Here is a 26757-nt window from a genome sequence, read left to right on the forward strand (position 1 = left end):
AAGGGCTTTTAGCGTTTCTACCACAGGGTCTTTAAACATGGAGACATCTTCAAAAGGGGCAGTCAGAGTCGTGCTAAGACAGGAAATGACTTAGGTCACAATGGGGACAGACAACTTTTTTTAGAATTCCTTCTCCTGCAAGGTATTACTGGCAAAATGCTTGGGAGAAGCAAAGACCTGGTTGTGGTTGGATTAGGCCAACCACTATACAGGACCCAATGCACTAGGGATTGCACTGGAAGGGTCTTAACAGATTGAGTGCAATTTAGAGGCAACAGGCTATTCAGCTTAAGTGTGGCTGACACAGGCAGCTCTAAATCTAGGCATGGGTGGACTGTGTCAATATGGACCATGATCGTATCCTAAAATTTCAAGTAATGTCTGCAACTACGACTTGTTGTGTACTAAGTCCATCAGTAATCATTCTCACTAGACTCTGTAGAAGCAACTGTAGCCTCAAGGAAGTCAGAGACGGACTCTGGAGGAAAAGGCTTGGAAGCACACTTGTAACCACTACCATGGCTGAAATTTTGCCCATAAACCCAGACGCAAAAGCTGAGAATGTCTCCCTAAATAATACAGAGTTAGGATTAATTCCAGAAAGGGTTAAGGATGACTTAGAGTAATGTTTCAACTCTGGCAGGGAACAGTGATCCAAGCTGTTTGTAGGCAGGTTCCTACTAAGTAAGTGTGCTTTTAGTAAGCGAGAGTTAGCTGCCCAGGCAAGGAAGGGTTAAGCTTTGGGTCTGCTGGTTCCCCAGGCATTTTGGGTTCTGCCCCTCTCCCTTACATATAAATAGGGGGAAGGCCGGGCTTGACAGGAGTATGGGCCCGCATGGGAAGCAAGGAGGTCCGGATCACAGGAGATGTAGCCCAGAGTAATACTATAGGAAAGGGCGCCTAAATTAGAGGAACGGCCGCAGTTGGCTGCTCCTGTCGGCCGATATCTCAACCCCCCACAGGGAAAAACAGGGGGGGACTATTTCGGTACTCGATATAACTAAATATTTACTGAGAAAGGGTAAAGAAGGAAGTAGTAGTTTGATAAAAATTCAATTGTAATAGAAAACATTATTAAAAGATTATTACAATGTCACATACAGTTGTAGTTCAAAGCAGAGGCAGTATATACAACCATATGGATTAAACCCAAAATAATGGTGGATACATAGCTTGAATTCTCGACCGGTTTCGCGGTATTCACCGCTTCCTCAGGAGAGCAATATCTATAGTGCAACATAGGATAAATTGTAATAAATACAAACAGATCAAAAAGTGTATGAGAAAGTAATTATTGCAGCAAAGTCATTGAGTAATACATTAAACAGTTACATACAAATTATATACAATAAGGATAAGCTCACCCGTTCAGGAATTCTCTGTGGGTATGTAAGGCCCCATGTAATTCCCCCTGCGGCGAACACAGGGGATAGCAAACAGCCTCTGGTGAATAAATTTTTTGAATAATTGGATCATGTAGGTCACTGAATTAAAAAATCAAAAAATTCAAAAAAAATTCAAAAAAATTCAAAAAAAGGGTGGAATATAAGGGTGCCACTGATGTAGCTCTAAGACTTAAAAAAACAGTGTGCAGAAGAGAAAAAAAAAAAAAAGGGAATAATAGATGGTAATAGAAAGGGGAAATGCAGAGGAATGGGAAGGGGAGGGAAAGAAGTGGGGAGGGAGGGGGGAGAAAAAGGAGGGGGGGGGGAGAGGGGAAGAGACGAAGGGGAGGAGAACAGTGAGGGAGGGGAAGGGAGGGGGGGGGGGGAGAGGGGGAAGGGAAGTGAGAGGGAGAGGTAGAAGGAAGAGAGGGACCAGTGAAAGGTCAATGAAAGAAAGAAACCCAATACTTCCATCTGTGTAGGGAACAGATCCGGACTGAGAGAAGCTGCACATAGGTATTAAGAGCTGGCACTCACCACTAAAACGTTAATTGGTTGGAAGACGCATGAGCTGGGATGGAGGACAGTATAACAGGGGATCATATAGCAAAGTTGGAGAGACCAAACACTGTTACGTTGGCAATGAGAGCCCCCCAGGGCTGGCACCATTGATATGTACGGGGAGAGGGAGGTCACCGCGGCAACTGCAATCGAAGTTTATATTAGAATTACCATCCACAAAAATATAGGGGGTTTGCCTACAGGTAAAGAGCGATATACAAGCAACAAACTGGGGATAAAGTTTACAGTATTGTAGGAAATGTGGATTAACAGTAAATGCAAGACCATACCAGGTTGGGGGGTACTAGTCCTCAACAGAGGGGAAACACTATGAATATGGCAATAAACAGATTTAAGTTAATGCTGCAGGTGGCGTTACATGAGAAAGCCGTATTGGATGAACTTGTTGCGGAAAGAGGGTACAAAATGCAGGAAGAGTCTGACTGGGAACAGGGAGAACGAAAGGGAACAGTCCTTACCCACAGAGAATTCCTGAACGGGTGAGCTTATCCTTATTGTATATAATTTGTATGTAACTGTTTAATGTATTACTCAATGACTTTGCTGCAATAATTACTTTCTCATACACTTTTTGATCTGTTTGTATTTATTACAATTTATCCTATGTTGCACTATAGATATTGCTCTCCTGAGGAAGCGGTGAATACCGCGAAACCGGTCGAGAATTCAAGCTATCTATGTATCCACCATTATTTTGGGTTTAATCCATATGGTTGTATATACTGCCTCTGCTTTGAACTACAACTGTATGTGACATTGTAATAATCTTTTAATAATGTTTTCTATTAAAATAGAATTTTTATCAAACTACTACTTCCTTCTTTACCCTTTCTCAGTAAATATTTAGTTATATCGAGTACCGAAATAGTCCCCCCCTGTTTTTCCCTGTGGGGGGTTGAGATATCGGCCGACAGGAGCAGCCAACTGCGGCCATTCCCTACCCCCTGCCTCTTTCTGTACTAGCCCAGAGTAATGTCCGTCTTCCACCCTAAAGAGGTTCTCCACTAATGGACTCTGCCAGATTTGGGCTTACACCTGTACAGGTATGCCTGGGCTGGCACAGCTTAGTTAGTAAGGAGAACTGAGTCTGCATTGTAATCTGTAATGTTTGGAAGCATTCAGTAAAGTCTTTTGAACTGTCCAAATGCCTGGTCTGAGTCATTGAAAGGGGTGCATGGCAGAACATGGCATATCAGATAAACAGGGCCTGTAAACCACACGGGGTACAGGAGTATGGTCACCATAAATGTTTAACTCAGGAGAGTTGGAGCAGGAGAGTAGTTACCACGGGTAACCCTAGCCCAAAAGCAATTGGGATCAAAGCTGTACGGAGACCCAAAGTAATTAGCTGCATGGGACAAGAGAGCTGAAGGAGTAATAAGTACCCCATTCTGTCATTAGGAGTGAGGTGGCAGAGTTGCGCTGGACTAGTGCAGAGGGTAGGGGCTCAACCCTCCTAGATGCAACATACATCAAGCAAGGGTGTGTAGACAGAATGCACACAGGGGAACTCTATACATCACACGACTGTACACAGTGTACGGCTCATCTCTAAGCAGGGGTTCTGCCCTAGCGTTGACTTTCACGTCAATGCGACCTCGCCTAGTTCCAGGCATTGATGAGAGTGTACATGAGAAGGGGAGGAGAGGAAACCCAGACCGGTGTCCAGTCCTATAGAGAAGGCACTGCAGGACCCCCTGCAAACTTTAGAGGATTGCAAGCTGGCCAGCTTCCTCTCGGCAGGTTCTAAGTACAGCTTCCAAGGCTGTGTGAAAGATCATCCAGAAACTTGCCAAATGACCCCAGTGGCTCTGCAGCAACTGAAGAAAACTTGATAAAAAATTGTCCTGATAGAAGTAAAAAATCATTAGCTTCTCTAAGAGAAGAGAGAAGATGTCTGTTCCCCTAGCAAAACACTGAGACATGATAGGAGTGGGCAAGGTTATACTGAGCTGTCATTTCAGCTTTTGTTACCAATGTCCAATCTCCTAAACTCTAAAGGCAGCCACGTAATCCAATGGTGCTGAATACTCTTCCTGTGTCCCGTAATGTACAATTAAGAAAGCTGCTTGTTATAATAACAGTATTAAACAAGTGTGCTTCAAGTGTCTAATAACCGGGCTTTATATACTATGTCTATTCATGCTATCCTTTAACGAATTCAATATGTTACTAAAAAGGAATTGCAACTTCCTTTTATCACTGGAAGATTCTGCCACCATGCAAGGCTACATCCTATCTATTGTGAGTATCTGGATCATAATCTGTGCAATCAGTCCGAGCAGCTACTCAAAGTACATTTGAGAATCAGCTCTTCCTCCTTCGTTCCTGCTATGTAGAGACAGGATAACTATCACTATTACTGCTACAGGATTCAGTCACCAAGAGTTTACATTTTAGGAAAATATATGATCCACCAATCTGATCTGACCTTTTCTAGGGCCTTCCATTGCATGTGCAGATCCCCGGGATATACAGGATTCCCTCAGCAATGTTCATATTAGTGCACCTGCTCCTCATACCTATGTGGCAGCTCTCTCTCCATTGTCCACATACCACTACACTGTTCCCTTAGGCTACATTTAAATGTGCGGCTAAATTGCAGTGCCTCTGAAAACTGAACTGCTTTTGGATCTTTTTGCAGAGGCATTTAACCTGATTGATCCCTGTAATTGCCACATCAATGCAAAGCAGCTGCATGCTATGCAAGTTTCCAGCATGCCATTATTTGCTTGAATGGGTTGTGTTGGCAGGTGCTACTTTTTTTTTTTCTTGAAAGCCTATGGCGTGCATAACACACCCAAAAAAACTCTACTGTCTGACGTGACAGGATTGATAATTTTCCTCGCAGGCGTGAAGCAAAGCATTGTGACTGCGGCATGTGATCACACCTGTTTGCTACCTTTGCAGCTTATGGGAGAGCAGTTGGGGGAGGAGGACCTAATAACATGGCTCCACCGACCGTGTATCCACAGTAGAAGCCCTCTCCACACCATCTGGAGAAGCTTTAACTCCACGACTCCCTCCACTTTCCACAATATAGCCTGGTCATGTCTGTATGTGTTCACACTGCTCTCCACCCTAAACCTTTGCCACAATACTGCCTGCTGCATTCAGTGAGGTCCATATTCTACTCCCTCATGTTTTGTGCAGTACCTTAACCTGAAACCCTATATGGCTGCTGTTTTGTCGCCATTTTTGTGTTCCTGTGTTTCTCTGGCATCCATTCTCCACAACATTGTCCTTTCTACTTTATTTTGTCTCAGAACACTGTCCTGATTCTGATTCACAACAAATCCCACTTTCCCTCATCTCTCTTCCCTTCATCTATGATCAGCTCCTCTTCTGTCTTTCTCTCTTTCCTTCCAACACCTGTGATCAGCTTTAAGTCTGCATTGCCTCCCGAAGCTCTATGGTCAACTTCTCCTTCTCCTCGACTCCCTGCTATGATCAGCTGCTCTACCTCCTCAATACCCTCCAATCCAAAATGATTTGCCTCTCATATGATTATTGTCATTAGGTGCTGTATACTTGCATACTTTAAAAGGAGCCTACTCTGTGTGTTGGTAGTTATATATTTATATCATCTTACATTGTTTACTAGATTGGGCTGGCCTGACCTATCTGTGCATAGATCCTGACGGTGGTGTAGTAGAACCTGTTTCTAGTGGGATGGTACCCTCTGAACCAGTTTCTGGATACTTATAATTGAGACATATCTCTCTGCAAGGTATGGTCTTTTGTTTAAATGTATCTATCTATTATTTTTTTCTTTTTTTCTCTTGTATATATCCACCTGCATTATGGTTATTTCCTGTTGACGAAAATCAATATTTTAAATGTACAGTGGTATATTACCATTTGAAAACCTATATGTTCTATTTTCAGACAGTGAGGTCCGTTCTCTTTATTTGCTATCTGTAGAACCTTGACTGTATCCTGAAGAAGCCTAACGGTGAAAGGTGTAGATAAACAAGGGCTCACTGCACACTATGTATCAGTATACATGATTTTTAGTTTTTCTGTATTGTTCTATTCATGTTGTGTATTTCTCAATAAATAGTGTTTATTCTCATACTTCTTCCTTGTTTCCTATGCCTCTAAAGTCCGACCTAGGTTTACTGCTATAGTACACCTTTTTTCCTTGTTCATTCCCTCAATTTACGGATGTGGCTATGTGAGTGTGCTCCTTTTCTGTTTATCATTTGCCATTGTTCCTCCTTTACCCACAATTCCCCCAATGATCAGCTGTCACCCTGCATCTAACTACCACTGTCCACTTTTAGCTCCTGCTCTGCTTTTTTCTTATTGGTCTATGATCAGATGATCAGCTACCAACATATTCCAAGTTAGCTGAGATTCCTCAACAATCAGCCTCTACTCTGTTCACCCCATAATCAGTTCCTGTGAGATGGTACAACTGACAAAGATATCTCCAGCTAAATATTGCTTGATTGGACAGGCAGTTTACACCTACAGTCCACAAATCACAAAGAGGTAAAAGCCTATAAGCCTAAATGAACTTGTTCAGTAAAGAATAACTAAACACTCTCAAGGAACATTAACTATTTTAATCCATATGCTGCTAGCCTTAGTACAGTAAATAGATAGGAAGGTACAGTATATTCTATTTACCTATTTTATTTTATTTTTTTTATTTCTTCAGATGCTTCCTGGTTTCCGACCTAGGCCAAAATGATGTCATACCTCCCAGGAGTCTTCATGGGAGGAGGGACTTTTTCAGATAAGCACACCCTCCTGCCTGAATGCTTGAACTAGGAGCATATGGAAGTAAATGCAACATAAATCATCTGCCTTCACTAAAGATGACCATGGCTAGAAATGTTAGGGGAACTATTTCTCAACAAACTAAAGCATTAAGACAAGGGTGGATGGGTGAGTTTGCGTTGAATATTCAAAAATGAATTCAATAATGTTTTCAGTTTGTGGTGCTCAGATACAGTTAAATTCTGCTTTAAGGGGTGAACCTATTCTTTGGAGGTACAGATTTAAGGGGTACATGTTTGATTGCAGACATTTGTCTACTCCAAAGGAAGATGTGCTACAAAGATTTTCTTAAAGAGAAACACTGGAGACTAAAAAACTAAAGACAGAGTGATGAGGAAGATCTTGGCTACCTGTCTCTCTAACCCGCAAGATGTCACACAGGACGAGAGTCAGGTGAATGCTGCTCCGAGCGAAGGGGCACACATGTTTATCCTCCCGGCTGCTGTTTTCAAGGACAAACTGTGGACAGAACAGAAGTTTATGTTAGATGTTCTGCATTCGACTTTAGTGATGGCACTCATCCTATATGGCCAATCACTCACCCGGTTGTAAGCGCTGGGAAAGCGTGTTGAGAAATACGCCATATTTTCCAGAGCCAATAGTCCCGGTGGTGTGAGAGCAAGGTCCTGCCATGGGCTTCCATTGTTCTAAACAAGATTCAAGAAAGATAAAATGATTTCAGATTATTATAACATCTAAGAATCAGAATCTCATCCTATCTGTGTCAAATTTCAAACAGAAAGACCTATTATGAATGGATTCTGGTTCTGTGCACAATCCATAATTGTGGTTTAGTTTGAATCGTTTTTGTTTTAAGTTTATAAGTTTTGAAACTGATATTTTATATCACTTTAATATGAGTATTAAATCTTTGTTTTACAAAAATACATTTAGTATATAAGGAAGGATTCCCTGATTTCCACCGGTACACACCTGTCATACAAATATACACCTGAGACTCCCCATCCTGTGCTAAGCATCCGCCAGTACACACCTGTCATATGAATATACACCAAAGACCTCTATCCTGTGCTAGGCATTCTCCAGTACACACCTGTCATACAAATATACACCTGAGACCCCCCACCCTGTGCTAGGCATCCTCCAGTACACACCTGTCATAAATATACACCTAAGACCCTACACCCTGTGCTAGGCATCCTCCGGTAGACTCCTATCATATAAATATACACCTGAGACCCCACACCCTGTGCTAGGCATTCGCTACACACCTGTCATATATACACCTGAGACCCCCTACCTTGCGCTAGGCATCCTTCGGTACAAGACTGTCATATGAATAATCACCTGACCCTACCTCCACTCTGTGCTAGGTGTCCTGGGTATAGGGGAACATGTGATATGCCCTTTGCCTTCCCACAATGCACACTTGGGCAAACTACAGCGATGAAACACTGATCAACCCAATTACGGTCAGTAATTGCTGGTGATTAATAAGTTTAGAAGGTTTCCCTCAATCTGAAATGTAAGAACTTACTGTAAAACCAAGCTTGTGGAATTCCCTGGCACAAAGCGAATGTCGTCTGTCCACAGTCATGCGACCATCTTCATCCCCCTCATTTGGAAAAGCTGTGAGTCGAAGGTTCTGGAGTTGTTGACGCTGCTCCTGCAGGAGAGAAATTAAGACGTTTCAAAAGACACAAATTAAGTGAAAGGATTTGAAAATACCTGGCACCTGACAGCTGGCCTCTATGGAGCATTGGATCGGGACATGATGAATAGGAAACGGAAGAGAGCTGGGACCAGTGGAAAAACAGCTTAGAACTTCTAAATAGGAGGTGGGAACTGCTAGAAGACAGCAGGGAACTGCTGGAAAATGTGGGAAGACAGCTGGGACCTGCTAAATAAGAGCTGGGAACTACTGGAAAACAGCCAGGAACAGCATAAATATGGCTGGGAATTGCATAAATATAGCTGGAAATTACTGGAAGATGGATGGGTTCACTGGAAGAGAGCTGGGACATTGGGGAGACATTGGCAACTACTGGAAGAGAGATGGATCCACTGGAAGAAAGCTGGGACTGCTCTGGAGGAAAGCTGGGACTGCTAAGGGAGTGTGGGAACTGCTCAAAGAAAGCTGGGAAATGATAAAAGAAAGCTGAGAACTGCTGGGATCTGCAGGAAGGTAGATTGATTCGCTGCAATGGAGCTGGAACTGCTAGAAGGCAGCTAGCTGCTGAAGGAAGACAACTGGAAACTTCTGGAAGGTACATAGATGTGCTGGGACTGCTGAAGGACAGCTAGGAAAAGCAGGAATAGTGCTAGGAACTGCTTCAAGACACCTAGAAATGCAGGAATACAGCTGGAAACTGCATGAAGACAGCTGGGAACTGTTTGAGGACAGCTGGGAAATGACTGTGTGAGGGTTGGATCCACTTTAAGAGAGCTGAGGCCGCTGGAGGAGAGAGTTGGAAACAACTGGGAGACATATAGATCCATAGGAAGAAAGCTGTGACTGCTTGAGGGGTGAAAGAACTTTTGGAGGGGAGCTGGGAAATGATAAAAGAAAACTAAGAAGTGCTGAAAGAGAGCCAGGATTTGCGGAAAGACCACTAGGAACAGCTGGAAGAGAGCTGGGATCTGCTGCAAGGTAGATGGATTCACTGCAAGAGAGCTGGGGCTGCTGGAATACAGCTAGGAACTGATGAATGACAACTGGAAACTTCAAGAAGGCACAAGAATTTTCTGCAAGAGAGCTGGGGCTGCAGGAAGACAGCCGAGAACTTCTGGAAAATAGATGGATGCACTGAAAGAGAGCTGGGACTGCTGGAAGACAGTTAAAAAAACTGATGGAAGACAACTGCTTATGTTTTACTTGGATAGCTCTATTAGGGCTATATGAGTTATTTGAGACATCAAAGTGCACAGGTACATCATCCCAGGGTCCTAACCTCTGGGGTCATTCTGTTCCCTGCGGGTTTCTTACAGCATCATTGGGGTCCATTGGAGTCTTCATCCGATCTTCTAACAGGCCTAGACTTAGACATTGCAAGACATAAAGGTAATGGCTCATTTCGTCTCCCAGGACAGGCCAGCCATGAATAATGTGCTGCAGAGAGAGAATATTACAGATTACTGAAATGTTTTGGGATCCTGTACAAGAGGAATCAACATAACGCTCACCTTATGGATAAACTGCCTCATATTCTTTTTCCACAGAAAGTCTAGCATGTCCTGGAAGAGAAGACAGTTGGGTCACCTGTAATATGCAGCTAGTAAATAGCAGCTGCCATTCCTGCTGTCCGTAATTACTACACACATATATAAGGAGAAAGCCCCACACACATTTTATCCAGGCTTCCCAGACATTTGCCATCATCTATGTGCTCTCTTACAGCTCACGCTCTATTCTCAGACACTCAGCCATCATCCATATGCTCTCATAGTGTTCAATATCTATTTACCAGACACTCAGTCATCATCCGTGTGCTCTCTTACCACTCACTCTATTCCCAGACACTCAGCCATCATCCACGTGTTCTCTTATCGCTCACACTCTATTTCCAGACACTCAGCCATTATTCATGTGCCCTCTTAGTGCTCCATCTCTATTTCCCAGGCACTCAGCCGCCATCCATGTGCTCTTTAATTCAGCATACACACGGACAGACTTTTCGTCCGGACTGGTCCGACGGTCTTCCGATTGACTTTCCCAACGAACGGACTTGCCTACACACGATCACACCAAAGTCTGACGGATTCGTACGTGATGACGTACGACTGGACTAAAATAAGGAAGTTGATAGCCAGTAGCCAATAGCTGCCCTAGAGTTGGTTTTTGTCCGTCGGACTAGCATACAGACGAGTGGACTTTTCGTCGGGACTCAAATCCGTCGGAAAGATTTGAAACATGTTCCAAATCTAAAGTCCGTCAGATTTTTGACCGAAAAAGTCCGCTGCAGGTCCGATGAAGCCCACACACAGTCGAATTGTCTGCCGGACTCTGTCCGGTCGAAAAGTCCGCTCGTGTGTACGCGGCATTAGTGCTCCATCTCTATTTCCCAGACACTTAGCCCTCATCCATGTGTGCTCTTTTACGGCTCAATCTCTATTCCCAAATACTCAGCATCATCCATGTGCTCTCTTACCACTCACTCTCTTTTCCCAGACACTCAGCCATCATCCATGCACTCTTTTACTGTTCACTCTCTATTTCCCAAACACCTAACCATCATCCATTTGCGCTCTTACCGCTCACATTCTATTACCAGACACTCAGCCATTATCCATGTGCTCTCTTACTACTCACTCTATATTCCCAGACCAGGGATGAGCTCCGGCGTGTTCGCATGCTGCACGTGCCGAGCCGGCCAGGAAGTCGGCACTGCACAGCGCTAATCACAAGCAGTGAGACATTTCCCGATGTGCAGCTGCAGAGATCGGGAAATGTCTCACTGCTTGTGATTAGCGCAGCGCATTGCCGACTTCCTGGCGGGTTCGGCACGTGCTGCATGCGAACACGCCGGAGCTCATCCTTAGACACTCAGCCATCATCCATGTGTGCTCTCTTACTACTCACTCTATATTCCCAGACACTCAGCCATCACCCATGGGTGCTCTTACCGCTCGCTCCCTATTCCCAGCTTTCTGGAGCAGAGCCACAATCAGAGCCATCACCTTAATTTGCAGGGGCTGATTAGGCCTGCAAGAAATGGACAATTAGGGATCCAACTCAAACTACATCACAAATTTACCCAAACCAAACAGTAACAATAGCATACTACAAGCTGAAAGTGGAAGCTCATAGTCATTCAGTTCTCCGGGAGAAGATTAAACAACAGTAGTTGGAGAATATTTAATTTGCTTTCATTTGCTCTGAACTCCAAAACTTAACCTATATACCACAACACCGACTACCTAACCTCTATATCCCAATATTTAACCTATATACCATAACACTACCCACATAACTTCCATGCCCAAGTACTTAATCTTTAGCCTGGGACACTGACCACCTAACCTCTATATTCCAAAACTTAATCTATACACCACAACACCAACCAAATCTCTTTTTTACAAAAATATGTAAACTATACATCACAACACTGATCACCTAACCTCTATACCCCAATACTTAACCTATACACCACAATGACAACCACCTAACCTCTATACCCCAATACTAAGTGATTTTAAAGGCTCAAGGTTTTTAACCTTAAAGTGTCACTAAACCCACATCAAAAAATCTATCAATAAATGGAGTATTACATGCTGTTCATACTCACTCAGTCACTATGAGATTAATTTTCTGTATTCTGCAAAAAAACCTGGTTGATCCTGCTGTTCTCTATCTCCATCTTCTGTTCATGTCCCCAATTGTCAGGAACCATGAATCAGACTGAGACAGAAAAGCAGTAAGAATCACACTATTTAATAAAATGGTATAAACAGAGCAAACGCAGTCAAAACATAACCAGAGTTCAGTAACCAAGACGGGTAGTCAGAACAAGCCAGAGAAACAGGAATCCAGAGATAAGCGAAGTTGCGTGCAACAAACAGGATCAGGAAACAGAAGGGAAGTCAGCCAAGCAAAAGTCTTTCACAGGAAAACACAGCAGAGAGAGTCCGGATATGTTGGCAAAGGCATAGAACATATGATCCAAGGAGTTTATATAACCGGCAGTTCTTGCTGACGTGCAGGAAATGAAGACCAGGTGGGTCACTGTGGAAGGAAGAGGCTTTAGCAATTAACCTACAGCTGAGCACAGAGCTCTGAGAAGAAAGGGCTGAGCCCAGCCCTGACACCAATTCAGCTAGGGATTTTGCACCTGTGGTGGCAAGTCTACACATGCTCAGTTTTCAGCGAGTTTCTATACTGAGCATTTCCTCTCTCCGAGAAGCCCATGTGACTATAGAGTCACACATGTGGGCGTATACAGAGTGGTAAAACACAGCCCACTCCCTCCCTCCTTCTCCATGCCCACTAACCAGCTAAACACAATGTGGGCGGGACATTACACGTAGATTATTGGTGGCTTCACCTCCCTCTTATTCCAAGACACAGCCTGGAGGGGAGTGACACAGCCTGTGACTGGCAGAAATCCACCCACACCATGTTATTCCCAAAAAATAACAGAGATTTGATTTTAAGTATATATATCTGTATGATGATTTAAAACAGTTTATTGATATTAATTATTTATTTTCACTCTGTATTCCAAAGGCTGTTTTTGTTTTGTGACCAGCAGCAGAGGACTAGAAGCTCCTCCTGCTTATGATTCTCTGCAAACTGGCTGGGAAAGATCTGGGTCATGTGACAGCTGTATATGGATTAAGAAAAAGGTACTTAGATGTTTTTTTATTTACAAATGACAGTGCCATCATCCACAAACAGAAAGAGAAGGGACAATGTAAATTAAACAGTGTGTGTTTATTATCACTTCAATGCATTAAAGTGATTGTAAAGTCTTGTTTAAAAAAAAAAAAACCAACAACAAAACATGTTATACTTACCTCCTTTGTGCAGTTGGTTTTGCACAGGGCAGCCCCGATCCTCCTCTTCTCTGCTCCTGGCCCCTCCCTCCTGTCGAGTGCCCCCACAGCAAGCAGCTTGCTATGGGGGCACCCAAGCCGAGCTGCAGCTCCGTGTGTCCATTCAGACACAGAGCTGCTGTTCGGTCCTACCCCTTCTTTCCTGATTGGCTAACTAACTTTGATTGACAGCCGCTGGAGCCAAGGGCACTGCTGCTGTGTCTCAGCCAATCAGCAGGGAGAGTCCTGGATGGCCGAGGGACTCATGGACTTTGTTGGACAGAGATGGGGCTCAGGTAAGTATTAGGGGTTGCTGGGGGGGCTTTTTATCTTAATGCATAGAATACATTAGGATAAAAAACCTTCTGTCTTTACAACTCCTTTAAGGTAAAAACCTTCTGGGTGCAACTCCCCCTCAGCCCCCCCCCCATACTTATCTGAGCCTCATCTTGATCCAGCGAAGTGCATGAGAGCAGTAACTCTCCCTGGTCTCTCTCATCGTTGGCTCACACAGCCATTCAATTGTCAATCACAGTCAGTGAACCAATGAGGAGAGAGCGGGGGTTTGGCTGAGCCACGTTCCATGTGTGAATGGACACACAGAGCGTGGCTTTCTTGAGCAGGGGGACCTTGAGATTGCAGCAGGATTTCAGTCCTTCATGGCGTAGTGTGTTACTAATTGTTTTCTTGGTGACTATGGTCCCAGTTGCCTTGAGATCATTGACAAGATTCTCTCGTGTAGTTCTGGGCTGATTCCTCACCGTTCTCATGACCATTGAAACTCCACAAGGTGAGATCTTGCATAAAGCCCCAGAGCGAGGGAGATTGACAGTTATTTTGTGTTTAATCCATTTGTGAATAATCGCACCAACTGTTGTCACCCTCTCACAAAGCTGCTTGGTGATGGTCTTGTAGCTCATTCCAGCTGTGTGTGGGTCTACAATCCTGTCCCTGATATGTCCCTGTCTTTGGACAGCTCTTTGGTCTTGGCCATGGTGGAGAGACTGGAATCTGATTGATTGATTGCTTCTGTGGTCAGGTGTCTTAAAAGACTCCCTTTAAGAGAGTGCTCCTAATCTCAGCTTGTTACCTGTATAGAAGACACCTGGGAGCCAGAAATCTTGCAGATTGATAGGGGATCAAATACTCATTTCACTCATTAAAATGCAAATCAATTTATAATTTTTTTGAAATGCGTTTTTCTGGATATTTTTGTTGTTATTCCGTCTCGCGCTGTTAAAATAAACCTACCATTAAAATTATAGACTGATCATTTCTTTGTCAGTGGGCAAACAAACAAAATCAGCAGGAGATCAAATACATTTTTCCCTCACTGTACCCCAATACTTAAAGTGGTATCAAACCTAAAACCAAAAATGTAATATACTGTATTGCAGCTTACCAAGCATTATTTGTGGTGACTGCATTAGTGGTGACTGTATTTCTTATTTGGCTTTTTCCCTTCTGTTTCATCTGATGATTTAACCAGTAACACACCTCCTGTCTTAGAGTGGCTCCACTCTGGATGAAGGAGCACAGAGGCACCTTTGGACAGCAGCATTATTAGTCCGGGGGAAGGGGAGTGTTAGATGGACAAGCAGATTTGGATACACTAACATATTTACGCTAAAATTCAGATAACACTTCAGTTACACAAGCAGTTACAGCAAGTTTTTTTTTTTTCCTTTTGGAATAAAGGTTTTACAGGAATAAATAAAATCAGATCATTGTAAGCACCCCTATCAGTGGTAAATGGTTTGTCTCAACACTCTTAACTGATAGATTTGAAGGGGAGCTTGTTCTGTTGAAAAACAGACTTAATGGCTGGATCACCAGGTGAAAATAAAGGAAAGAAAACCTAAAAAAGAAAACTAATGCAGCCACCACGCCTAAAAATTGGTAAGCTGTAATATAATAAATGTTTGCTTTTGAGTTTAATACCACTTTAGCCTAATCTGATGCTCAGCCCAACACTTAGGTCAGGAACTATAGCTGGTAGGCACCAACACTGACCACCTATCCCCAAGCTAGTATGAAGGGTAATCATCCTTGAAGCCCGCCTAGATCAACTCTTCATATAACTTTCACTTTCTGGCTCTTCGACGCAGATAACAGTAATTGATTTACTACTAATATTAAAGAACTATGATATAACGAATGTATTATGTTACTGGAACAGAACTATTGTGTTCCAACAATATCGTATTTCTGCTATAGTTCTGCTCTATCACTCTATGCAGTGTCAGTATGTTCATTCCATGCAGTATCATGCACATTTCAGTCTGACTTACAGCTGCAGTAAAGTAAGAAGTCGCTCCAAAGGAACTTCTTGTTTGACCATTGCTCCAAGCTTGGTGTTACTCTGCAGCACGTTCTCCAGGATGACCAGCGCCAGCTGTGTGATCTCCACCATCATCAGATTCATGTTCACAAATGTCACCACCTGGACACAAAGAACCAAATGTCAGCTGAGAGCAAAGTCTAGAGTCTGGTTATGTATAGAGTGTAGTGTACCGCTCATAAATGTCATGTAGGTTGTATGTGTCTCCAGGTAAATGGTTCATATCAAATAGAGTTTATGTGATTTTAGATGTAAAGTTAATTCTACTCCCATCAATCAACACTATGCCCCGTACACACGATTGTCTTGCATACACACGGTCACACAAATGTTGGCCAACAATTACGAACGTGGGAACGTGGTGACGTACAAGACGTACGACGAGCCGAGAAAAAGGAAGTTCAATAGCCAGTGCGGCTCCTTCTGCTTGATTCCGAGCATGCGTGAACTTTTGTGCGTCGGACTTGTGTACTCACAATCGGAAATTCCGACAACAACGTTTTGTTGGCGGAAACTTTGAGAACCTGCTAGTCACCATTTGTTGGCGGAAAGTCCGACAGCAAATGTTCGATGGAGCATACACACGATCAGACTTTCAGCCAACAAGCTCATATCCAACATTTGTTGTCAGAAAATCTGATCGTGTGTACAGGGCATTAGACTGGCCTTTAAAATCTGAATCTGATGGGTGGTTATGGGAAAATCAGGTCATAGTAGGAACACATTGATTCGCAAGTCCCATAACTTGTAGATCACAGCAGTTTTAACCATCACCATGGAAAGTCACAAATCAAAGATGCTCATGATTTGGATCACCTGTTAGGCTGCTCTGGGACAATTTTCGGTCCACCATTACCATCTTCGCAGTCTGGCCACACAACTGAGTGTTGTGTACTCTAACTGTCTCATCAATTAAAACCTCTGCCCAATGACTGGCATAAAAGGGTTTTTGTACTCATCCTTAAAACGTTTTTCCTGGCGCCAACATGGCAGCATACTACCACATGTATGCTGCCATGGATTGGTTCCAGGAAAGGAAAATTATAGTAAGTATTTGATACAATTTTCCTTTTCCTAGTGCCAACATGGCAGAATACATGTGGTACATGTGGCAGTATGCTGACATGGATTGGTTCCAGGAAAGGAAAATTATGGTAAGTATTTGATACAGTTTTCCGTTTTTCTTGGATTCCATTAAGGGACACAGGAAGTCTTTAACTTTTGGGTTATATTACCCTCTATAGATGGACTGGACCCTGGTAAACTGTAGGCCAGCCCAGGATACAGCCTCCTACTACCAGCCTGCTTCATTTCTGTAGCAAAGCAGTACCTAGGGCACAATCATAAATACAGAGTGGTGTGTCCCTCCATAGACTCCAAGAAGAGGATTTTACAGCGAGTACAAATCCACAACATCCAAGAGAAGTCCAACTGAGGGGCGTGCAACACAGCAAACAAGCGCTAACAGACCCAAGAAAACAACCAACAGAAACCTGGGGACTGCCTGCAGCTCAAAGAACCTCCTGTAGGATCTTAAAGCTGGCATGGATAGAAGAACGTGTGAGCGGAACCCAGGTGGTAGCCCTGGGCAGAACAGATTAATCATGTGACCTAAATTTGGGTATGGTAAATGGTTTATGGTATACATGAAGGTTTTAATACATGTACCAGGAGGGGGGTCAATTATTTCGATATGTTTGCGTATTACTGCTTATATGGTTAGCTTTTGTCATCATTCTTATTTGTATACAAATCTAATTTTTTTTAAATAACTATTTAACACAAAATGGTTCAATATTTCAGTGCATATACAATGTTTGCCAGTCTTTCTAATAAGAGATCTCAGCATTAAATCTAACAGTACCTACTAGTACAGAAGGAGAAGAGATTGAGAGGCGGCCTCTCCTCCTAATCATTCAGCTGTGTGTACCCTATGACCCCTCAGGGCTGTTCACAGCACAGCAGTAAAATATTTCTGAACCCTAGAGTACCAGATTGGCTCTTGTCATATGCTGGCTGCAAAGGGCAAAATATGAAATGTAAATGCAGTTCCCCATATTTAAATTATTTCCAGTTGTTTGTGCGCACCTTGTGAATGAAACTTATGCTGAACGTCTCCCAAGACACAAAGCCGTGTTCCATCAGCTCGGCGATGGCCTTCAGTGTGTAGCACATCACATCCCCCCTGTGAAGAGAAGAAGATGAAGTTGTAGCCAGGAGACATGTCAGTGCCACATGCTTCCCACTACACATTATTTTTTAATTTGATTTAAATTATATTTCTTAAGGCCCCTTTCACATGGGGCGGATCCATGATGATCCGCCCCGTGAACATCCGCTGCTCAGCGGGGATCTCTTCGTTGATCCCCGCTGAGCCGACGGATGACAGGGCGGTCCCTGCACACTGTGCAGGGACCGCCCTGTCAGATCTCCGCTCTCCCCTATGGGGGTCGGATGAACACGGACCATCTGTCCATGTTCATCCGATCCGCTCTGCAGACGGATAGAAAAATAGGATTTTCCTCCGTCTGCAGAATCGGGCAATAGCGGGGACGGATGATATCGGGTGTCAGAGGATGTTTATTCGCTGACACCCGCTATCCCATAGGGATGCATGTATGCCCGTATTTCATCCGACAACGGATGGATGAAATACAGACATACGGTCCGCACGTGTGAAAGGGGCCTTATATTTATACATTGCAGTTCTTTAACCAGCTTTCAGTATTTTCAAAACACATATAGCCATTTATGCTGCTTTTAAAATATCATTTCTATTTTCCTGCAAACCATAAAACTGGGTGCTCAGGGAGCCTGCATGTAGAACATTTGTATCATTAGGTCTGAAGATCTCCATAGCAAACACCAAAAAGGAGTCCTTTGTATCCACCCTGATATCAAATTCCTGAAGATTTTATTGGGTGACCATCGAAAGCAGACACTCCTTTGAGGGCTCTTCCCTTTTCTTCTATCCGAATGTCATTTGTATAAAGGAGAGTGGTATGAAGGAGCACAAATAGGAGAGAAAGCTGAAAAGACAAGACTGCCATTATTACTGGCAAAATTTAACAACCAGGGTGGAGAGCTATGTTCCCAGAAAGAAAACTAGTGTGGTTTCTGGTAAATTTTACCACAAAACTGAGTGCATAGGGATCCTGCGGAATAAGAGGAATCAATGTTCCCAGGGCATAGTCTTTGTTCTTAGGTTCTCAAGTCAACAAAAAAGACTCAATGAAAAGAAAAACTCAATGGAACGGGAACCAATATAAATGGCCGAAATCCATTTCTACAAAACTATGGGGGTTATTTACGAAAGGCAAATCCACTTTGCACTACAAGTGCAAACTACAAGTGCAAAGTGCACTTGAAATTGCACTGAAAGTGCACTTGGAAGTGTAGTCACTGTAAATCTGAGGGGTAGATCTGAAATGAGGGGAAGTTCTGATGATTTTATTATCCAATCATGTGCAAGCTAAAATGCTTTTTTGTCATTTTCCTTGCATGTCCTCCTTCGATCTATAGCGACTGCACTTCCAAGTGCACTTTCAGTGCAATTTCAAGTGCACTTTGCACTTGTAGTGCAAAGTGGATTTGCATTTAGTAAATAACCCCCATATGTTTTCAGATAACATCTGGCAACATGGAATATGACTGAACTGGAAAATGACCTTTAGGCTGTGTTCACACTGCAGCACGGAGCGGCACACAGCAGGGGTCCGGTGCATCCCTGTTCACTGTTTCTGGTCTGATTTCAGAAGACGCACAGAAACCCGCATCCAATTCGCAATAGTGTGAACCCAGCCTTAAAAAATTCTAGAAATTGATTCAACAGGAGAAGAGCACAAGCAGAGACCCTCCTAAAGGACATACCATTTTTTCCTTACAGCACCAACAGGACAACATTCTGATTCCCAAAGGACGTGAGTTCTGTAATGGGAAGCTACGTGGACAATTACTTGTAATAACATGCACACTAAACTTTCAATCCATTGGTCGTTAAAAGATGCAACTCTTTTAAGGGAACTCATCCTCATTCCACTTGAATTGCATCAACCACATATGAAGATATGCATTGCAGGTGGAGGGTTTTTGGCCTGTAATTTGATGACTATTCAAGAATAGCCCTTTTCCTTCAGTAAATGAGCTATATCACCTATACTGATAAATGTGAGAACAGGACCCCGTGAGAGGAGTGCAAAATGTCAGAAGATTGACAATAGGCTGGCCCAGTAAGAAGCCATTGGAATAATGAATAATGTAGTTCCGCAACAGCTGGAGGGAAAGATGTTAAGCATCCATTATAGACAATATTGAACTGCCTCCATTGAATAACCTGAATGTCCACCTTAACCAAGTGCCCTGGTTCAACATCAAAGGGACCTAACTGCTTTGATAGGTAGCCACCATCTCTATAACATTTTAACTGGTTAGAGATATGGAGAAAGATATTCAAAAAAATTGGGTTCACTGTCTCACTATCTATCTAGGTCAACTGCCTGTTGGCTCAGAAAGGCAACAATGCAACTGATCACATACTAGGAAGTGTAGTGCAAGAGAGTTAGTACACAGAGTTCTGAGAAAACCAACATTTCCCTCATGACATCCATTTCCTATATTAGTCAACAATTATGAACATTTTAATAACCTACAACCAATACTACCCTTTTCCATAAGGAGTATTCTCTAGCGTAGTAATATCCTCTCAATAATATTTTCATCTTCTACTTTCCACCACAGGCCCAAAGAAGGAGTGAAGGCACCAAGGACAGCAACTATGAAAAATGCACTGATAAGGTATGATGGCAATGGAGTGTTTATTTATTGACCCTTACTCTTTTTGCTCTTCCACCGTCGTGGCCAGAATACGGAGTCCATCACGGCTGATGAATTCCTGGGCAAATGTGACATCAGCGGAAAAAGCAGCCAATTTCTTCAAAGACTCTGATCTCACGTCTTGATTCTGACTCTGAACACCATTACACAGGCTGCTGGCCTCCTTGTCCTTTATATCCAAAGGGGAAAAAATGTAGAATGAAAAGACTTCTGGACTACAGCAGGCCATTTCACAGGAACCATCAAACATTTCTGTCACAGGAAGGACATCTATTTTATTTTAGTGTAATAGGTCAAAGAGAGTGCCAAATGAAAAATCATTGGGAGTCCAAAGTCTTTATTGTCCAAATTGTTATAACAAGCAGGCGAAAAGGCATCAAACACGTTTCAGGGCCACACAATCCCTCTTCATCAGGGCTAGGGTTAGTTTATGAAGGGGGTTTTGTGGCCGCTGAAATGCATTGGCTTTCTATTAACCTGCTTGTTGTAACCAGTTGGACAATTATGACTTTGGGTTGAGGGTCAAGGTTGGCTTAACCCTAACCCCATGAGGCAACTGAGGAACTCACCGGGGATGTGGTCAGTTTCAGGATGCTGCCATTCTTTATTTCCATTCTGTTCTAGAAAAGAAAAAAAAAGAAAAAAAAAGAAAATTGGATAATTCTAGAACACTGCAGTGTGTCTATCTGATCAGCTTCGTTATGTGTCATTGTGTGATTTCTAAAGATGGACAGTCAATGCTCAGTATAAAGGACATAAGACTCTTCATGTACCACATTTTCCTATGTGACTAGGAAAAGCTGAGGTAAGATTTACAAAACCATTCCTAAATCAAGGATCACCCCCAATCAGAAGTACTCACCAGCTCGGTGATATATGCCTGATGTCCATCCACATACTGCAGGGCATATTGCTCAGAATTATTGATATTCCACCTGAAGACCATACAGAGAGTCAATAAGACTTCCTACATCCCATAATAACACTCCACTCTAGCAAAAGGAGATCCCTCTTTATTTCCTGCTTCAAACAGAACTTTTTTTTTTCGATCTGAATGGAAATGTTCTCAATCTCATTGGAAGAGATTTTCCATAGAGATGCTTTCTGTGTGTCTAATAGTATAGAGGAGACTTCTCATCTCTTCCTGTTCTGAAGTTTCACCTGGACAGGAAGTGATGGGAAATATCACTTATGGGTACACAGGCTGCAATACAATCCCGACAAAGGTTTAACCCTTTCTCATTGTAGCAGAAAATGTGCCATTTCAGCTTCCACGTATAGGACTCCAGTTTATTTCTGTCTAAGGATCAGTCCAATATAGTAATCGAATGGTAACAAAGGGTTTACATACCATATTCTGACTTTGACAATTAATATTTCAGTATATTTGCCGTCATGTCTAACCGTATACACTTGTGATTTTTTTCTGTTGGAGGCTGACAACACTAAACCACAGCTGTTCAATTAGTCTCAGAGTTGTCAGCCTGCCGCATGCCAGTTGCCATTGGGCCGCCTGTCAGGTATCAGCGTAAAAAAGTCAGCTGTATAACGATGAGCATGGTAGTGAATTATTAGTATATGTTTTGAGGATTGCCTTATTACACTGGTTTGTCTGCAGATCCTCCAATCTGTATGATACTTGTTATAAGAGATTTGCTCTATAAATCCCATATAATAATAATCATCATCATCATATCTCATCATCTACAAGGTCCTAAATACGGCTCATAGCACCATTGTGACACTTACGCGTCGCACACATCCTTCAGGACTGCAGACAGAGGTTTGCTCTGAAATAGAAAAGCGATGTGTTAGAGTGCCCCCTGTTTGTCACAAACCACTTGTGTTGAAGCCAGGGGATGAAGATCTCCCCCAATACTGTCCTTTACCCAGCTTATACCTGATTCAGCTCAATCAGCTGGGGGTACGCTCCCATCATCTGAACAGCAATCTTCACAATATTTTTGGGGGGCTCCATGTCACCCAGGTATGTCTACAGGGAAGACATCACAAAGTTCATTTTCAACGACTGTATATTGCTATATCATTTATCTGAAACTCCCGACTGACAGAGAGGAAAGCATTATTTTGCTGTGTTCAGCAGATAGGCTGCCCTGCAATGCCACCTACCTGGCTGCAGCTTTGTCACATTATGAGCCCATCACAGCAGCAGCCCCAACAACACATGCCGAGCAGAACTGGTTTTAAGAAAAACTGCATTCAATGATGACCATGATTTACAAGCATGGCTTTCTGAAATATTTTTATAGTTAGCAGACAGCTTCATGTAAAGTGTGACTGAGATTGATCCCATGGTGCACCTAAACATGCAGGTGGTAGGTTCCTTTACATGTTCAGGAGAAACTCAAGCCAAGCTTATCCATTATGAACTTTGTATTATCCATGCGTAGAGGGTTCCTTCCTCTATCTTTAGTGGTCTCATAGCAGATCTCCAATCTTTCCAAAAACTCAATCCAGGGTTAACGTTAGGGAGCAAAGACAAGATCAGTCTACAACCCAACTAGACAGATCATGGAAGATTCCCATAGTGCGTCAATCACAATACAAGCTCAAAGACTCCAAACCAATTAATGAAGAAACAGCAGGAATTCCCAAAGAAAAGCAATCCCAACACCCAAAAGAGGACCCGTCAATACCAAAAAAAGATTCAAATCTCAACACTGTAAAAGAAGAGATCTAATGTTATGTGACAGGATCGAGGTCAGATTTTTGTTCCCTAGAAAAACTGTGAATTAGTGACATCTCTGTGTGTATCAGATACTGCGTACCCAACAGGACACGGGACAAGTTTGAAAATAAGAAGAAAGGCTGCACATCCAGAGGTTCCAATTGCCTTTATTAAGCACTGAAATGACACCAGGTACACCAGCAAACAGTCACGTAGACGCGTTTCACGCATTTGTAATGCTTAAGCACATGATGTATGTGTGAAACGCGTCTACGTGACTGTTTGCTGGTGTCCCTGGTGTCATTACGGTGATTCAATAAAGGCAACTGGAACCTCTGGATGTGCAACCTTTCTTCTTTTTTTCAAGCATTTCCTAGGAGGCAGGCCGGGGCTGGCACTCCTGGTCAGGTACCATTCAGGCTCGTCACATACACCTGTACATGTATAATGCTACATATCATATACTATACTGACTGCTACTATATCAAACAGGACATGGGACAGATATACACACATATAATGTCACATATCATACGCTATACTGACCGCTATGTCATACAGGACACAGGATGGGTGGGGTATACACATATAATGTCACACATTGTATCCTATACTGACTGCTATGTCATACAGGACACAGGATGGGTGGGGTATACACATATAATGTCACACATTGTATCCTATACTGACTGCTATGTCATACGGGACATGGGGACAGATATACATGTATAATGTCACATATCATATACTATACTGACCCTGATCGCTATGTCATACATGATATGGGAGGGGTATACACATATATACTATACTGACCACTATGTCATACAAGACCTGGGAAGGGTATACACCTGTAATGTCAAATATTGTATACTATACTGACCTCTATATCATACAGGACATGGGAGGGGTATACACATATAATGTCACATAATATACACAAATAATGTCATATAATATAAGCTCTACGAGCAGGGCCCTCCTGTACCTTTTGTATTGAACTGTACTGTAATTGGGTTGTCCCCCCTAAGCATTGTAAAGAGCTGCGTAAACTGTTGGCGCTATATAAATCGCGTATAATAATAATAATGTCACATATTATGTACTAAACTGCCTGCTACGTCATACAGGATGCAGGACTGGTATAAACATATAATATTATCTTTGGTGAATAAGATGTTAGTTGCTGGACTCGTTCCTCTCTGGGTTTACTCTACATTGTCGCAGCTCTTGGTAACTCCTGTTGTGCACTGTGTGTTCCTATTCTTTGCAGCTGAAATTATGAAAACTGTTTCACCTACCAAAGGATTTCTAATTATGTTTGGTCTCATGAGCCAGGAATGCCTGCCGCACAATATAGCCAGGTCCTTGATCTCCAATATAGCATCTGCATAACCTGGTTAAGAATACATCCCCAGCCTGATACTGCAGCCCACCAACAATGTCATCACTCTGCTCTTTACTCCTGTCAGCAAATGTACACTGAGGCTGGGCAGGATTGCCTCCTTTTGCTGCCCCTGCCATGCAGGGAATTACAGGCTGATACTGAAGTTCAGGGACACATAATTTCTATGATGAGATATTGTTTATTAAAGAAGTGCAGCATTTCTTTTGTATCTCTTCTAATGTATCTGTGGAAAAGAAGCAATCCCGCATTAATATGATAGGATTCTCCTGTGGGGGCCCATGTCTGGGGACACAAGAGGCCCGTTTTTAAGAAGATGAGATCACTTCCAAGAGACAGAGGAGCTGACAGAGGAAAATATTCTGGTTGCTGTAAAAACAGTTGTAAAGTGAGCAGGCAACATTTTCCACACCTATAGAACACAACTACACAGGATTACATTGCTGACCTCCCTCCAGGTGACCCCACAAACCTCTCTGATCAGGAAACACACAGCGTAGTCACTCCCAGCGTCTTGGAGGAATCATGAAGAAGGATCAAGATTACCTGGCAGGGAAGGTGGAGGAGGAGGAGGAGGAGGCTCACAGACGGGTTGGGACAAGTCTGCATTCCATTGCTCTAGAGAAGAGTCACGCCTTTCCAGTAGGAGTCCTGTAGACAGCATACTTCTTCCTGAACCAACAGAGCTTGCAAACTACAGATCCCTCTCACATGGTCTATGTTCTCTTAACCCACCCAAACCTGAAATAAAAATGTAATTAATGTCCAATAGAAGCATTAGAGGTATTCACAAATTATAAGTTCTGATGACATGAATGAGCCCGGCGGCTTCTTCTTTCACTGAATTTGCATCTGCAGCTACAGCGTAGACTAGGGGTCAGTGTGTTCCCCAGGCAATGACTGCCTTGTACTGGGGCCAGGTTACATGACTGTATGTTCTGTCCTAAGTGATACATGTAGGGGCAGCATACAATGAAAGAAATCCAGCACTGGCCATGACTGTCTTGTACTAGGATGAGGTCAACTGACTATCTTCTGTACTAACTGACACCTGTAGGGAGCAGCATACAATGGAAGGAACCCAGCACTGACCATGACCGCCTTGTACAAGGATAAGGTCACCTATCTTCTGTACTAACTGACACCTGTAGGGGGCAAAATACAATAGAAGGAATCCAGCACTGACCATGACCGCCTTGTACAAGGATAAGGTCACCTATCTTCTGTACTAACTGACACCTGTAGGGGGCAAAATACAATGGAAGGAACCCAGCACTGACCATGACCGCCTTGTACAAGGATAAGGTCACCTATCTTCTGTACTAACTGACACCTGTAGGGGGCAAAATACAATGGAAGGACTCCTGCATTGGCCATGACTGCCTTGTACTGGGGTGAAGTCACCTGACTATATGTTCTGTACTGTTAACTGACACCTGTGGAGGCAACATACAACGGAAGGAATAGAACACGGGCCATGGCTGAAAGACTCCATGCTATTCATGCCCCTTAAAATTTTTCAAATTTTGTCATGATACAACCAGAAACGTAAATGTATTTTATTGGGATTTTATGTGATAGACCAACACAAAGTGGCACATAATTGTGAAGTGGAAGGAAAATTATAAATGTTTCTAAATTTTTTACAAATAAATATCTGAAAAGTGTGGTGTCCATTGGTATTCAGCCCCCCTAACTAAAATCTAGTGGTACCAATTGCCTTCAGAAGAACTTAATTAGTAAATAGAGTCCACCTGTGTGTAATTTAATCTCAGTATAAATACAGCTGTTCTGTGAAGCCTTCAGCGGTTTGTAAGAGAACCTTAGTGAACAAGCAGCATCATGAAGGCCAAGGAACACACCAGACAGGTCTGGGATAAAGTTGTGGATAAGTTTAAAGCAGGGTTAGGTTAAAAAAAATATCCCAAGCTTTGAACATCTCACGGAGCACTGTTCAACCCATCATTTGAAAACAGAAAGAGTATGGTACAACTGCAAACCTACCAAGACATGGCCGTTCACCTAAACTGTCAGGACGGGGAAGTAGAGCATTAATCAGAGAAGCAGCAAAGAGGCCCATGGTAACTCTGGAGGAGTTAATAGGCACATAATCTATAATCGTTGGGATGTTTTTGAGCCGAAGAAACGAAGGACAAGTTTGGACATTTTCTGCCAAACGAACGATAAATTGAAAGGTTAATGTGTTTCCCGTCCGAACTGTTTGTACTAGGTATATGTAAAA

At 42.9% G+C, this 26757-nt stretch overlaps 1 protein-coding gene across 2 annotated transcripts in view; it reads right to left on the minus strand.

Annotated features, from left to right (window-relative positions):
- Positions 1–25123, minus strand: part of ELMO3 (engulfment and cell motility 3) — a 49618-nt gene extending 24495 nt beyond the window's left edge. The window contains exons 1-14 of one of the 2 annotated variants that reach the window (XM_073605581.1): positions 24988–25123; positions 22322–22414; positions 22171–22211; positions 21284–21356; positions 20991–21041; positions 20421–20590; positions 17677–17773; positions 15539–15690; positions 11340–11418; positions 9900–9950; positions 9703–9825; positions 8254–8382; positions 7298–7402; positions 7106–7214 (exon numbers count right to left, since the gene is read on the minus strand). In XM_073605581.1, coding sequence (XP_073461682.1) covers positions 7106–7214; positions 7298–7402; positions 8254–8382; positions 9703–9825; positions 9900–9950; positions 11340–11418; positions 15539–15690; positions 17677–17773; positions 20421–20590; positions 20991–21041; positions 21284–21356; positions 22171–22211; positions 22322–22399 — 1258 coding nt within the window. In that variant the 5' untranslated portion in view covers positions 22400–22414; positions 24988–25123. Of the gene's footprint in view, positions 1–7105; positions 7215–7297; positions 7403–8253; positions 8383–9667; positions 9826–9899; positions 9951–11339; positions 11419–15538; positions 15691–17676; positions 17774–20420; positions 20591–20990; positions 21042–21283; positions 21357–22170; positions 22212–22321; positions 22415–24987 lie in introns of those variants that run through there. The other variant, XM_073605582.1, reaches the window with a different exon arrangement.
- Between the last annotated feature and the right edge of the window lie 1634 nt (positions 25124–26757).

This window comes from Aquarana catesbeiana, linkage group LG11 (assembly GCF_042186555.1).
Source record: "Aquarana catesbeiana isolate 2022-GZ linkage group LG11, ASM4218655v1, whole genome shotgun sequence".
In the NCBI taxonomy this organism is placed as follows: domain Eukaryota; kingdom Metazoa; phylum Chordata; class Amphibia; order Anura; family Ranidae; genus Aquarana; species Aquarana catesbeiana.